This window comes from Mixophyes fleayi, chromosome 6, assembly GCF_038048845.1.
Source record: "Mixophyes fleayi isolate aMixFle1 chromosome 6, aMixFle1.hap1, whole genome shotgun sequence".
NCBI classification, from domain to species: domain Eukaryota; kingdom Metazoa; phylum Chordata; class Amphibia; order Anura; family Limnodynastidae; genus Mixophyes; species Mixophyes fleayi.
Genome location: NC_134407.1, coordinates 38,788,505 through 38,804,734, shown reverse-complemented (window position 1 = coordinate 38,804,734; position 16,230 = coordinate 38,788,505). Strand labels below are relative to the sequence as shown.

The 16,230-nt window shown below is 39.3% G+C and overlaps 1 protein-coding gene across 2 annotated transcripts in view; it reads right to left on the bottom strand.

Annotated features, from left to right (window-relative positions):
* The window catches only part of JMJD1C (jumonji domain containing 1C), a 178,055-nt gene extending 162,596 nt beyond the window's left edge, over positions 1–15,459 (bottom strand). For both annotated transcript variants that reach the window (XM_075216329.1, XM_075216330.1), the window contains exon 1: positions 14,996–15,459. In XM_075216329.1, the coding sequence (XP_075072430.1) occupies positions 14,996–15,166 (171 nt within the window). In that variant the 5' untranslated portion in view covers positions 15,167–15,459. The remainder of the gene's footprint in view (positions 1–14,995) is intronic.
* Positions 15,460–16,230: the final 771 nt, after the last annotated feature.

Genomic DNA, 16,230 nt, shown 5'->3' with positions numbered 1-16,230 from the left:
CAGGAACTGCAACACCCTAATATACATCAGTCTACCACATCTAGCAGCATCTATGTGCCATTGTGCTGATTGCTTGCATGTGCACCATTCGTTATATAATCCAAGTTGCTAATGGATAATTCTAATGTCTTATCTATGCAATAAGATATTTCATTTTGACAAAACAGACACATTTTCTGATAGAAATTAACATAAATTAAGAGATTATACACAGATTTATCAAAAACATTTTAATTAGAGTTTAAAAGAAATCCTCAATAAGTAGCAATGTCAGTCTACTACTATTGGCGGAACACAGGTAAGATGCACCTAAAAAAAGGGATCCTTTAGAAAGACCTACAATGATTAAGAACGTTCACTGAGAACACAGGACAGGCCACGGATGCAGCATGCACTGTTTTCTTGCACCCACAGTCTATCTTGTGTTCCCAATGAACACTTATGTGTATTGATCGTGCTCCACAGCATAATCCCTATTTTTAGGTGCAGACCACAGACATGTGCACACACAGCCTTACTTTAGGTTTATACAAAGGATATGGACACAAATGTTACAGATTTTAAAAACTCCTTTAAAATACCATACATAGATATATCCAAAGAGCACCCCAATTATAAAGTATAGGAGAGAATTTGTATGATGAAATAACTTGATAAAGGGCCATTTTATTCTGAAGCCTAAAACATTTATAGTGATTCAGCAAAATGCCTTCTCCGGGCTCTCTGGAACACAACAGGGAGACTCCTGTGACACTATGAAGAAGCTACAGAATCTCTCTGTAAAACATATTTATTTTGCTTTTGTGGTGGAGTGCAGCGGGGTGGGGTTAACGTTAAAGTGGAATGAGCATTTTGATACTGCTTCCAGTATACAAGTTCATGACCGGATTCTTTTCTCATTTTAAACACTCACATATGAAAGCTTTCACAACCTAACTTGATTATTTTCTAAGTAACTAAAAATTTTTAGAAAGATTTATTGGTGAGAGACCGTATAAAAAGAAAACGGCAGCCCTAAGCGAATACCAAGTTTCAGATGGAGAGTCTGGTAAATCCTGTTCTGTACTAAGAGAATTGTACTAAAGTACGAAGAATAAGAGGGGGGGGGGGGGGCTGGAGACTAAAAAAAACAGGCATGGATTTGCTGAAAAGTGAAACAGCCCCAGGGTGCAGGTCTCATGTTAAAGAGAACAAATGAGGGTGCGGTGAATAGTCCTGTTGCTCATAGGACTCTCTTAAAAGTTAAGCTTTACATTTGTGAAGATTGCATGCTAAATAAACTATACTTATCATTTTGTACCATAAATCTATTCTCCTGCCATAACAGTGTCTGTTACTCATTCAAGAAGGTAAGATACCCATCCTGTACATTTGATGATGTGTGATGTGTCATTATAGCAACAGTTACTCATGTGAAACCACCACCTATATTATCTGGGTTGGTCGAAGCAGTTGCTTTGGAAGTCGGGTCTATATTTTTCATGCATGATAGTACACGTTTGCTTAGACAACCTCAAAACGAGTAATGCACACACAGGACCCGATTCATCAAGGAACGCAAAGCGAACATATATCGGTCATATACGCATCCGTATTAAACAAGGATTGGATCTGAACTCTGAAGATACATATGGGTCTACGTTCTCAGACAAAAGAACGCACAGAAAAGAAAAAAAATAATGTCACCTGCTAATAAAATAGTAATTAGTGATAAAACATTTTTTAAAAAAAACCTAAAAAACAATAAAATACATTAGGATGTTATGAATACTGTACACAAAATACATTTGTACAATTGCTCCAGATTGTGAACACATTCCAACCCTCATACACATCCGTCATCACTAGTAATCAGCACTTACAACAGACCTGTAGCTGGTGCAAATGATACGACTGAAAATCACGTACCTTAGAGATGCCCAAAGCATAAATCTGATGCTGCTGCATGCGCTCGAGCTTGGCACACCCTTACTGTACATTGATAACGTGCATACTCCCAGTCCCTCCCCGTTCCACCCATGAAATCGTAGGCTGTAGAAAGGGTCCTTGATGTTGAAGATGAATTGGACGTTCTCTGGTGTACGTGTTAGTTTCTGGGCATGCGCACTGCGACTTTAAGCAAAATACGTATCGGCATTAACGTACCTTAATTAATCCGGCCTATAATGCACAAGTTCCATAAAAAAAAAAAGTAATGACCACCGAGAAAGTTCTTCTGTTAAAATAACAAAAATACCAAAAAAATGGAAATAAACTTCTTCATCACAATTCAATAAACTGTGCTATTGGTTTTAATGATAAAATTCCATACGGTTTATGCTTATTCTCTGGAATCACTCGTCACTACATACCAAACCTTCACTATTTACATGCACCGTTCCATTGTCTGCTAAGTGATCTAATGCCGCCATCTTCAGTGAGCATATGATTGAGAGAAACTCTTCCCTTGCAGGGCTTGGTGATGGGACTTCACCTACTGTGATTTATTAAGCTCTTCTGCAAGCGCCTGGTGGCCCAATGCTCTATTAAAATGCTATTTGCTTTATTCCCGTAGTTTACTTGTAGCAACCACAATAACAGTAAGTACAAAGTGCACAAGAGAACACAGATGTGGTGCATTGCACACACATATGTATGTACTACTGCTTACAAACAGAAGTAACAGAAGAGCTGGCCTTATGGATCACTAAATAAAATAACAAAAATCAATGAAGAAAACACCTGTAGTACAGATATTTTAGCAGCAATTAAAAAAATAATAAACATAAAAAAACAAATAACTCCTGTGTAAAAATGTTAAACACTTTTTTACAAAAAAAATAATACATTTATACAGATTTGGGAGCTGTAGACCCCAGATCCATTTTACCACAATCAACAAAAAGTTGATAAGACATATCCTGAATGTGTATTAAGAAATGTAGACTGTAAGCCCCAACGGGGGCAGAAACTGATGTGAGTGAGTTCTCTGTACAGCGCTGCGGAATTAGTGTCGCTATGTAAATAAATGATGAATGCAGCCAAATGTTTAATCATATCCAACTGGAAGAACACTAACCCTGCTTCATTAACCGCCATTATTTAACCGATATCTCTTCTCGTCATCAAACCTTTCGTATCATTTTTTATACCTTAAACATGTTTTCTATTTCTTTGGTGGGTTTTTTCGCTATTTGCATTTTTTTGTAGTGACTTTTTCCGATACCTATAAAAAAACTAATAAAAAAAAAAAGTATGTGCTAAAAAAAAATAAAAAAAATTAAGACACAAAAAAGTGCAAGACTACAAGACTTAGCAATTTCCACAGACACTTTGGATGAAGGACAGGGCAGACTGGGAAACTAGGAAGAGACTTATCTTGCTTCTCCATACCCAAGAGATCAAGTTTAGATCCACAATTATGAAAAGGAGGGGCCGACACCAGATTGTATCTGATCTAGAGAACTTGTGAACTCACTATTTTAAACACCATTTTCTCACTGCCCTGACCTTCATTATAAACATACTGCCTCCCCCACATGAAATACATGTCTGTCTGTTTGTTTGGATCATTGCATTTAGCATCCAAAACAAACCCAAACACACCAAACATACTGCTAGAGATTCGTACCACATGTTCCACCATGCGAGTTCCTGTCAGAAGAGCTAGAAATATTAAACACTATAAAGGCTACATCGCCATGGAAACTAGCATCTGTCAGTCATTACCGATATCCAACCTCGCTCCAAACTAGCGACATGTCATCCAGATGTTGGCGACATCATCTAACAAGGTAAGATGATCTTGAGACATTAATACAGAACAGGCCCAACGACAACACACACACAAATACATAATAAACTAATCTTGGCATGCTGATCAACAAGAAATATAATAGAGTGTTTATTATAAAGCTACAGTATGTGACAAACCACACAAATCACACATCTGCCATAGCAAGCCGCAAACAAATAGTATTTTGAAAAAATTGTGTAATCAAAGTGAGAAAACAATCTGCTTATCAAACCGTCCTGGGGGGGGGGGGGGGGGGAGCCTTGGTAGACAGTCCAATCATATCTCACGACAGGGCTCTATTGTAGGTGCTACGGACAGTATGTAGGTTGTCTGAAACAAGTGTTATACGGCACTTCGCGGTTCAGGTAAGGGGCAGTTTGCCCAGAGACGTGTAATAAATGGTTGGGGTGGAGGGGAGAGTTTGCGTAGATTAAGAATGGGTTGTCCAGAAATGTAAGTGAATTTATAAATTGAAAAGAACATAGTTGTGATCTAAATTTATTAGCTGTAATCATTAGCACATTAAACCGTTATCTAAACACCATAACTAACACAGGGATGTAACGAGCGTTACAGCTGCCAGCTTGCAGTACATTGGCTTTAAATGATCACATGAGCTCAGTGTCACTTCTGCCTACATCAATAGCCATTTAAAATAATGATCAAGGCATTTCTCACAAAAAGGAAAGGCTCAGTTTTGTAGCCGATTCTTCTCAAGATCGGTATGTGTGTAAAGTGCTGCCTGGGTAAAATCCAAACTGCAATGTACCGCTATTAGCGTTCAATGACATGTACACTTTCAGGATTCAATGATAAACCAAACACACACAAATTTCATCACAAAACATGTGAAACACAATAAAGAGGATCAGAAAGAGGAGCATTATAAGACTGCCATTTCTCTTGCTCCTCCACCACCCTGACATGTTATCAAAGATCTCCCTGGAGGTAATACACCACATAATAATGAAATATGGTTCATACACTGCTCAAACAGATTTCACAATCACTGCCATCACGTAAGAGGACTATTTGCTGATTCATATAGTTGTCAAGGAAATCTGCATTTGACATTATACAATTTTATTCCTTGGTGTTCCATGTAGTAACTTGTTAAAATAGCATTTAAAATGCATCAACCCAACTAAAAACAGGAATATTCTTTGGTCAAATGAGAAAATGAACTTTTCATTTAAAACAATCAAAAACAACCCCCAAACACATAGAAGACAATTTAGGCTAGCACAAAAGATGTTAAGTACTGGCTACATCTGATGTACGTACACACACAAACAAAATAAATTTAGATAGGTGTATATATATATATATATATATATATATATATATATATATATATATACACACACACACATATATATATACATACAGTGCAGACCTGTCAAAACGTAAAAACATAGAAGACAGACAATATGGTGAATTACAAAGTGCAGTACCAATCACATTTTATCTTGGATTTTTTATTCTGAGTATATTAAGGGTTACATAATTAGAGTACTTTAAATCCAGTGAGAAAGTAAAGAAGTTTAAAAATAAAAATCAACAAAGTGAGAGACATTTTAATTCATCTGTAGGGGAAATGGTTGCGAGCTTTCAAAGCACCATGCTTCCTTTGTCTGGCCGATCACCAGACAGATGAAAAATTCTTGATTTGTAAAGTCTGCAATGTTTTCCAGTATAGTTACATTTTCAAACTTATCTCCTTTAAATTACTTTTGCTCTTTTTATTTGGAAAAGTACTACATCCTCATGTGTCTAAGCATGAAACATTTCAGAATGGAAGATTGAAGTAACATGAGATTACAAGATAAAGGAACAATGCACACATTTGATACAAAGAGTTTAGTTACATAATATTTTTACAATCCAAACAATTTCCAAATACTGAAAAACATAAGTTGTACAACACGAAGTTGTACAATGGAATATTGCAGACAAAATAACATTATACTGGCGATATGTAGGTCAGAAGTGTGGCTTAATACCGTCTGAATTATATTCATAACACCAAACATTCACTCACATGTCTTTTCAGTAAATAAAGATTAGGTGGTGTATGGCTTTTTCCTTACAAAACAATATTAAATATCTGAAATTAACACGTTATTAATAGGCTGGCAATGCGGATAAAATGGATGTAAACCCTTCAAATATTGTTTTTGCTTTTTTATTTTTTTTTACTGGATATGAAACAAAAAGTAAAGTTTTCCTCTCTCTGCTTCAGTGGGGGTTCTCTTTCTCTCAGCTGAAGGCAAAGATAAAGCATATCAAAAACAATGCGATTATACAGAACTTTATTTCGGTGTTGAATTTGTTTTTGTTTCTTTAAACATCGTTGGCAGAACACATCTCCTTTCTGGGTATTTTTATATGCTGACAGCTTCTTCACATCACTCTGGTTTTAATGTGGCTTCCAATCGTACACGGAAAAGGCGCATTACAAATAGATCCAATTATTTATCACACCTTTGTGATAATGCACTGGAGCTATAGGACTGGTATTATTTTACTAGGCCATCAATACCAGCACAGGACCTCGACCAATAGATTTGCCAACACTAATTGGACAGGTTTCATACTTGCAATGAAAAAGTTAACCCATTAAAAAAAATTAACTATGTGATTCCTAATGTATTTTTGAAATAGAAAAACACAAAATGGATAAAGAAAACAAAAAAAACACTGTCTAGAAATGTAATAAATCTATACATGGAGACAACATCTTTTCTCAATGCATCTGTAAAAGAAGAAAAAAAAAACGATTCCCTATAGTAGTTGAAATGGAACAGGTAATGCTTAATAATTCTGCACATATAAATATGTATGTGACTGCACAATTCCATATAGGCTGAACATGGAAAGAATCTCTAATTTTTCCATTTGGCCTTTAAAACTGCAACAACAAAAATAAAAATTTGAGGATTCATTTTCCTTTTCACTACAATCTCACATATATACATATACATATATATATACATATATATATACATATATGTATATATATATATATATATATATATATATATATATATATGTGTGACCTGCACAGAATGTTAACATAATAAGACTTCTTTCAATGTATTTTTAGGAGCATGGATGACCTGAGGCTGTTACTGCAACAGCATAGACAGATGATCAAGTAAACCACTTCTACTAAGAAGTAAACTCTTTGCTTCAATGCCCTTTCTATCTCTTAGCACTGCTCTCATCAAAGCAATATGCATTGTTCTTTCAAGATTATCATACCATGCAGCATGGACCCTCTTAAGGGGGGGGGGGGAACAGCTAAGCATTTCACTATTGCAGTTCCAGACTAAATGATGTCAAACTTTTTTCCACAAGTGGATTGAACGCACTACTGTCCCAAATAATAAGAGGTTAAAACAAAAGATTAAAACCATGCCAAAGCCGTTTTCATTTTTCCTGATGAACTAGCGGCTGCCAACAAGAAATGCAGGAAGCGACTGAGGGGGAAGCTGCATCCTGCAAGACACAGGGGTTTCCAGTGATAGGGAACAAAATAAACAGGCCTGAGGAATTACACAATGAGATCCAGATGTCAGAAAGCTAGCAATGGCAAAGGAGTAACATCCTTCTATGTCTTAATGAGGAAAAACCTGGATGACTTAAGACTCAAGTGAAGATGCCACAAACAGCGTAATTAAAGCACATCTACCAGCATACGTTATGTGTAAACATTTACAGCTACAGCTCTGCACCTAAAAAGGTAAACATATTTAAACGATGCTAATTAAATAATGTTTTGCCAATAAACCCAGACTGTCAGGGAACCTACTGTTCATATGTCTCAAAAAGGAACATGGTATATGTATGTTTATCTAACTTCCGAAACTTTCCTTTTCTAGTTTCCTGAAACAAAATCCTACTGCATGACATGTTGTGTTTTATTTGTTTTGTTTTTGTAACAACAAAAACATGACACCTTCTGTTGTTTGTTTGTTTTTCACCTCCTTTATACTTTAATGTGAACTGGTGCAGTCTTGGAAGCAATAGGCAACTGATAAGACAGCCAAATCGGATAATAGTGAACATATTCCATCTGCACAAACCACAACTTGCCAGGCTCATTGAGGTCCAACTATGGACTGTTATCCTTTACTGGTTTCTTGTAGGGGGTAGTTGGCACTTATGCTGTACACACAAGCAATTGCACGCATTTTAACTAAAATATCTTAACAAGTGATCATATAATTGAATGATTTGCACACACAAATTCAATCTGAAAACCTTGATAGCTGCACAGAAAAGATATTTCTTAATTATTGTTCAGTCTACTCCCACACATAGTGATACAACTGTATTCAAGTACTGTACAATCAAAATGTTAACCCTGGACAAGAATCCTGAACCATCTTTTCAAATAAACTCTTTATCAACAGCTTTCGTGCTCTGTAAAGACATGGCGACAATTGTAAGATCTTACCAAACAGGACTACATTATGAGAATGTGACAATCGTGTGGGTGTCTTCACACCCATAGGATATTGAGGTCTCTCCTTGAACACACACCAAACATAAACTATAGGTCATTCCTAGGTCAGCATTCAGCTCAGCTTGTGCACGTGCATACACAATGTGTTTACTGTTAAACGGAGTACACACTACAGAAAATTACTGCAGATGTGATTTCTGTAACAATTTTACCAAGGACTGAAAGTCCAGATGAGCATGTCGGTTCATACGTACACACCTACATGATTTACCTTCAGATCGGTGCTCGTCATCTCTAATAACCATCTGCTGCACAGATTGTGACTATGCACACTTGACAGAGATCTGCCTACACTGCTGGTCGCGAGTGTGTACACACTTCCACATGTGCCAGACATCGTTCCATCACTCATCGTGATTTTTAGGAAGTTTAATAAACAAATAAAATGATACAATGTGCTTTGGTATGGTAAAACATGATCATGGGAGTGTACACACTAATTCAATATTGTTGAGCGGTCGTTTATTGTGTGATCTGCACAATAATTAGATGAAAAACCTGTAGTGTGTACCCAGCTTTATTGTATATGAATTCATTCAACTACGGCTGCGTTTATATTATACAGATGGGACGCAATGGGGTTTTAAACTATGAATGCATTACGGCACAAGGGAGAGGCACAGAAAAATGGAAAATTGGTGGTGCAATATATAAATTTGGGCATGACAACGCAACTTGGCAGCTTCAGTCAGCATTTGAAGCAACACCTATCTGTACGTGGCTTGGACAAGCCAAGACGTTACACCCAATGAAGATTCAAACTGTAGGTTATGTTGCCTTCTACGTACAAAAAGAGACCCTGGTATTTCATCTAATAGCAGAGAGAGCAAGTGATCGTACTTTAGTCTCAAGTGTCTGCAAACATTACATAGAGAAATGTTTTAGGTTTACAAAAAGTATAATAGGTAATACTATGCTTGTACTGTACTAGATGGGAGAATAGATTATTTTCTGCTGCCAAATTATATTTTTCCATGGATTAAATTCACAGTGTTCTGTATACAGAGTCATGGCTCTTGGATTCGTCCACAGTTCTTCCTGGGGGAAGAAAAAAACCTGCTACAGCCCTTAACATAACTTAAATAATGTATGTCTGTGTCTATATTGAGGGAATTCTGTATATTCAGGGTTAATGATATTCACGGGGCAGAGAGAGCTACCATCTATATGCCCTCTATTACTCTAGTAATACATTGCAGGCAATATTACCAAAGCAGCAACAAAACACAGAACTCTGCACCAAACACATGAGATTTGTTAAGCTTAGCAATAAATTGTTCCACAAACAACTTGATTGTTTGTATAACAAAGACCTATGGCAATAGCAAAATGGCGCAGTTAATTGCCTCGCATGAACTTTAGTTATAGTAGTGCAGTAAAGCATAAACCCACAGACATTTTCCATTGCTACAACAAATGCAAACTACCATAGGATAGAGGCAAGTCATATCATTGTTACTCAACATAAAAGGCTGTAAAGCATCAAGACACTCATTCAACAGTTTCATTTATTTATAGTTTATACATAAGCAGCAGAACAAAGTAAATTACCCCTAAAGTGCCCAAGTTTAAACCACATATATAATGGTCACATATACATCTACTATGCAATGGTTAATTACATGTATTTCTCTAGTTTGCCTTTTATGTTTATTATTTTTCATCACAATCTTTCATCTCATGCTCGCTATTCTTTTAGCATAACCAAAATTTTGGACTTATTTTTAGCCAATATACTGTGTGAACCTATGTCCTAATCAAACTTATGTGCACATATTACCCAACTATCCCATGGCAACAACTGAATTTTTTTTACACTCTTTTGGTGTATTGATTAGATGTCTTATTCTTAATCATGCAAATATACAGGAAAGATGCAAACATTTGGGCAGACTCTAGAAATGATTCAATATAGCTTTATGCTATGTTCCTGCGCCGCCCCCCCCCCCCCTCCTCATGTAAGAGCAGTTGTAGGATAGTACAATGCTTTAGTAAAACCGGATGACATATCTTCAGTCCAAAAGCATTTCAAAGGCAACTTTCACAAAACCAATATAAAAAAAATAACAATTAGCGGCTGTGTACAAGGGAAATGCAATTTAAAAACCAATAATAAAAATGGTGACTTCTTATTGTATTGGCTTCAAATGTATAGAGCACTGCTAAGATACTTACTATCCTGCAGATACTCAAATAGAATAAGGATTGTGTATGGAAAATAATTCTACTTCCGAAGGTTACTCTACAAAGACATGCAAGTGATAGCACCCAGTTACCTTCACATTCCAGCTAATTCACTGTCTGAGCACGTAAGCGTAAGGCAAAAGGGCCAAACTACAGCCGCTAAAATCACCATAGCAACTGCCGATGTTGGATCTTCAAGAGGGCAGCCATGTTCAAAAGCCACAAACACCATACGATTATAAATCACCATAAAACACAATACGAAAAAGCTTCCTATTATTTTTCAAAATATAATTGCTAGATTTGCATTCTATAAACAAACTTAACATAACAAATAGTGCATCATAGTACAATAATGTCTCATAACATTTACAGGAAGACAGCACTGTACACATGGTTACAATTAACAAGGCACTTGCATAACATTTGCAAGCAGTGAAAACTACCAATTAGTCTTCCAAGGGCTTTGTTAGAGTAAAACAGTACTGTCATGAAGGCATTAGACAGGATAGGTCATCCAATAATTTACTACTATACACAATCTGAAGTTGAGACATTAAATTTGGCAATAGGCTGGAGCTTTGAGGAGGATGGGCGCACAGAGCTAAGAGATGCCAGCTGTACAGAATTTCCTCCCAGCTGTTTGGCCTCTCTCCATACCAAGACGGAGAGCTGCTGGCACAGATTGAATGAAGGAAAAAATATATACAAAATAGCTTGATAGAAAACAAAAGGGTCCATTCGAAATAAACTGAAAAGGATCAGTTTTGTCGTTTGTAAACTAAAGTACAAAAATACTATGACATTAAGGCAGTCCTGTGTTCTATGCTTGAAAATAAGACTCACTTTTAAGCAAACAATTAAGGTGGAAGAGTGGGAATATGTAACAGGGAAGAAATGTTAACAGACAAACATGCTCGATATCTATAGTTCTATTTTACAACCAGGTTTTAACTCTAAAAGACTGCAATAATATCAATGTATAAATTCAATAACATGAATGAGCAAGGATTGGGGGGGAAGGGAAGGGGATGCTTCTAGACTAAATTCCTTTTTATTAATTGCCATTCAAGCCTGTAAGATTATGAACAACAACGAAACACATTGCTTCAGCCGTGAAGGAGTTAAACCTTGTTCAACATATAAAATGCTTGGTAGGGATTCCGTGCTCTTAATAAAACTGCAGAAAGGTCTGAATGATTTAGTATCCTGGAGAGCACAATGCTGCTCAATATGAAGGAAGTCTGCTGACCTGAATGAACCTTTGCAAATGCTGGGGGAGGGGAGAGGGACTTCTAGGTGTGTGTGTGTGTGTGATTATAAATATATTATATATATACATACATACATATACATAGTCTCACACAGGCACTCAAACACTATACGAAAAAACATATTTCTGTAGCATAACTATGGAAAGAGAATCAATGCTTTACAATAGAAAGACCGAGCACACTGAAATGTCTACACAATGTATTCCAGTAAGCAGTTTCAGTCAGCATTGGTGTTTCCCCAGTGAGAATGTGTCTGAACAAAACAGAACACACTCTGGCTGCTGCTAAACATTCCTACACCCCTTACAAAAACACACTGACAGAAACATCCCCAGTTACAGGGGAACATAAAGTGCCGGTGTCTGTAGCTTGCCACTTTTTTCATTTAATTTCCATCCTTTTTTCGCCTTCCAACAACCCTTTCCAGTGCCATACCCCCACTCCCTCCTTCCATGAGAAACTTAGTTCTCAGGCATTGGACAGCCAGAAAACTACAGTAAATCATATGAAAATTGATGGGGGAGGGCTGACAACACCACAACAAGATTACCAGGGGGAAGGAAAAGGGAAAAAAAAAGACTATAGAGAGGCACATCTGTAGCAATACATTCAGCTACTCAGATTGTTTCTATTAAGCTGGGGGAGGGAAAAAAGAATAATATATCACACAACCAGTGCAACACTGGGGCCTTCTGGAAATGAAAAGGAGGCCGTTTTATGATCAAACATACTGACACTTAACCCCTTTTTCATCACTAAGAAACAAGGAAATGTATTGTGCTGTGGATTGTGGATTTTAGCATGAAAGTACCAACCATGGCCTTAGCTGTGTGGAGTTTATATGTTCTTAGTGTGTTTGCGTGGGTTCCCTCCGGGTGCTCCGGTCCCCCCCCCCCCCCCCCCACACACCCCAAAAATATACCAGTAGGTTAATTGGCTGCTATCAAATTGACCTTAGTCTCTCTCATTGTGTGTGTTAGGGAATTAGACTGTAAGCTCCAATGAGGCAGGGACTGATGTGAGAGAGTTCTCTGTACAGCGCTGCGGAATTAGTGGCGCTATATAAATAACTGAAGATGTTGATGATGAGGAAAGTGGAAAGGAAAAACTCCCTTATTCCTAGTGCATCACAGCTATTCATATCACCAACTGCCCTCAGTCAGCCTGCCACTTGCCAATCTTAGGTAACACCCCAATGCCAGCCCCCACAACTGCCCCCAGCGCCAGCCCCCACAACTGCCCCCAGCGCCCCAACGCCAGCCCCCACAACTGCCCCCAGCGCCCCAACGCCAGCCCCCACAACTGCCCCCAGCGCCCCAACGCCAGCCCCCACAACTGCCCCAACGCCAGCCCCCAGCGCCCCAACGCCAGCCCCCACAACTGCCCCCAGCACCCCAACGCCAGCCCCCACAACTGCCCCCAGCACCCCAACCCCCACAACTGCCCCCAACACCCCAACCCCCACAACTGCCCCCAGCACACCAACGCCAGCCCCCAGTACAACTTGCCATTAATTATTTCAGCAACCCAAAAGATGTCCCAATTAATTCATGCAGCAGTCCAAAATATGGCCTTATTAGTTCCCCAACATTGCAAAATCCCATGAATTACATCACACCAAATCAAGCCAAAACCAACATCAGACCAAATATAAACTTGTAAAATCCCTTTACCAATCAGAAAAAAATCAAGTAACTACAATCAGGAGACACAGATATGCAGAACTAAATTGGCATGATTAGCAAAAATGTGCAGTTGAGGGAAAAGTTAAAAAGCCTCAAAAGTTCAGAAATAAAACCAAAATCACAAGGTGTCCTGGAAACTCACTGAGCTGCTCATACAAAACAAGTACAGCACAAGACCAGAGACTATGGAATACACTCACTAAAGAATTATGGCAATGTATACAAGCATTCAGACTCCAAATACAAGTAATGGAAATAACTGATAGTAGTGGAATAAGACTGAAAGTAACTTCGTACTTGCCAGAACAGGAATTGTAACATTATTAGACATCTTACCAGTAATGTAAGTGGTACCCAATAACTTGGAAGATTATTACTAATCATCGCATGTAGGAAGTACCTCGGTACTTAGGAAAACATCTGTAATAACAGTTTCAGACACAAATAAATACTGGAGATACCCCAGTACTTGGAAGAGAAGTGAAAGTAACCAAAAGAGAAATGAAGGACCCCAATGCCAGACTCCTCAATTGGCAAACAGTATGAGCCCCCAAAAATAATGCAGAATGTACCCCAGTACTTGGAAGAACACTAATAGCAACAACATGAGGCAATATAGGAGGTATCACAACATTTAGGAAAACAGTAACAATATAAGGAAATCCAGGGGGCAGCACATTATTTAAAGGACTAAAGAAAACTGTCAATAACAGCATGGGACACCTCACAAGTATGGCAGGAGGAACCACAGCAGTTTAAAGTTAACAGCATGAGGTATCCCACAAGTAACACAGAGGATACCCCAGTAACTACAAGATAACTATCAGTAACAGTACCAGACACCCCACAAGTAACACAGGGGATTCCCCAGCAGCTATAAGTAACTGTCAGTAACAGTACCAGACTCCCCACAAGTAACATTGGGGATACCCCAGTAACTGTCAGTAACAGTACCAGACACCCCACAAGTAACATTGGGGATACCCCAGTAACTGTAAGTAACTGTCAGTAACAGCACCAGACTCCCCACAAGTAACATTGGGGATACCCCAGTAACTGTCAGTAACTGTCAGTAACAGTACCAGACACCCCACAAGTAACACAGGGGATACCCCAGTAACTACAAGATAACTGTCAGTAACAGTACCAGACACCCCAGTAACTACAAGATAACTGTCAGTAACAGTACCAGACACCCCAGTAACTACAAGATAACTGTCAGTAACAGTACCAGACACCCCAGTAACTACAAGATAACTGTCAGTAACAGTACCAGACACCCCAGTAACTACAAGATAACTGTCAGCAACAGTACCAGACACCCCACAAGTAACACTGGGGATTCCCCAGCAGCTATAAGTAACTGTCAGTAACAGCACCAGACAGCCCACAAGTGGCACAGAAGGTGCCCCAGCAGCAGGCACCTAGCAGCGGGCACAGCACTTGCCGGAGGAGCTGCCCCAGTGGTCCCCGCAGAGCCTGGCAGGAATCCTCTCCTCCAGCCGGGAACAACACACGCTGCCTGTGTATAAAGTAACTCTCTTACCGCCAGCTCCGGGTTACTGTTGTCCCGATGAGACACCGCTCGTATCACACCGGCTCTCCAGCCCCAGCGGCCAATCTGCCCGATCTCCCCGAGCTCCGGCAGCTCCTCTCCTCCTCGGACCACACACACGAAGCGCTTCCCGACCAGCTCCGGCCGTGCTCCCAGCGCCATGGCCTCCAGTCCCGGGAAGAACAGACAAGTGGATCCAGCCAGACCTGTCTTACCGGCGGCCGCACATGCTGACACTGCGCCCCCTCCCCCGGCTCGGTAGAGACAGGACTCCGAGCTGCTGAACTGAACTCTCTGCCGGCTCCAGCCGCCGTGTTCCCCTCACAGCCCGAGGCAGCCTGACACTGAGCGCTGCTCTCACTCTCACACACGGAGCGCTCCGCCCGTGTCAGATGCTACCAGGCGGACTAGCGGCGTAGACTGTGTCCTTCCGCCAGACTTCACTAGGGCTTTCAAAAGAGTACCCCGAAATTCTCCAGGATCTCCTCGCACATGAGTCCTTCATCAACATTTCTGTCACATTTCAGCTTCTACCCAATCATGCGCTGGATTATGAGAGCGTCCAATAGCCTGTGGAGTGTGGTAAAACAGATGTGAGAAATATGAATCACTTTCCCTTGAAAGACCTCTCTTACCCTGTGAAAGCAGCAATAGAGAGGATCAGGCTGACTGGCTGTTGTTATTTTCATTTGTGCTTGAGAGCGATTTAGTGTAATTATATTGGTGTATTGTGGAGACGTATTTTCACCGAATAAAAGATTGCATAAATTGTTTCACATTATTGGTTTTTTTTTTACTTGAATTTGCAGGAAGTAAAGAAAGTTAATATACAAATAGGCGGTGATCAGAGAAGCTACTTGTGCCTGTACAACATGAGTTTGTGTCATAGGCATCATCTCTGATTTTGTATTTCACATTGCAATAGGAACATGTTACCACCTCACAGATATGGCACATTGTTTGTCATGAGAATGCTAAATTAAGCTGTGTACACACTACAGAAATTTCGACCAACTTTTTATGCCGAGCGATTTTACATGCGACCGATGGTCTGATCGCTTGCTCCATGGACTGCATACACACTAGCCTTGTTTAGGACGATAAAGGGAAGAGCGGACGTCCCTTTAGCGACTTTTTACAGCCATGTTGTCGTGAGCAATGACTGTAATTTCGTACTGTTGTGGATCGGTCAGAAGTTTATACACACTACACAGCGGAAAAGAGAT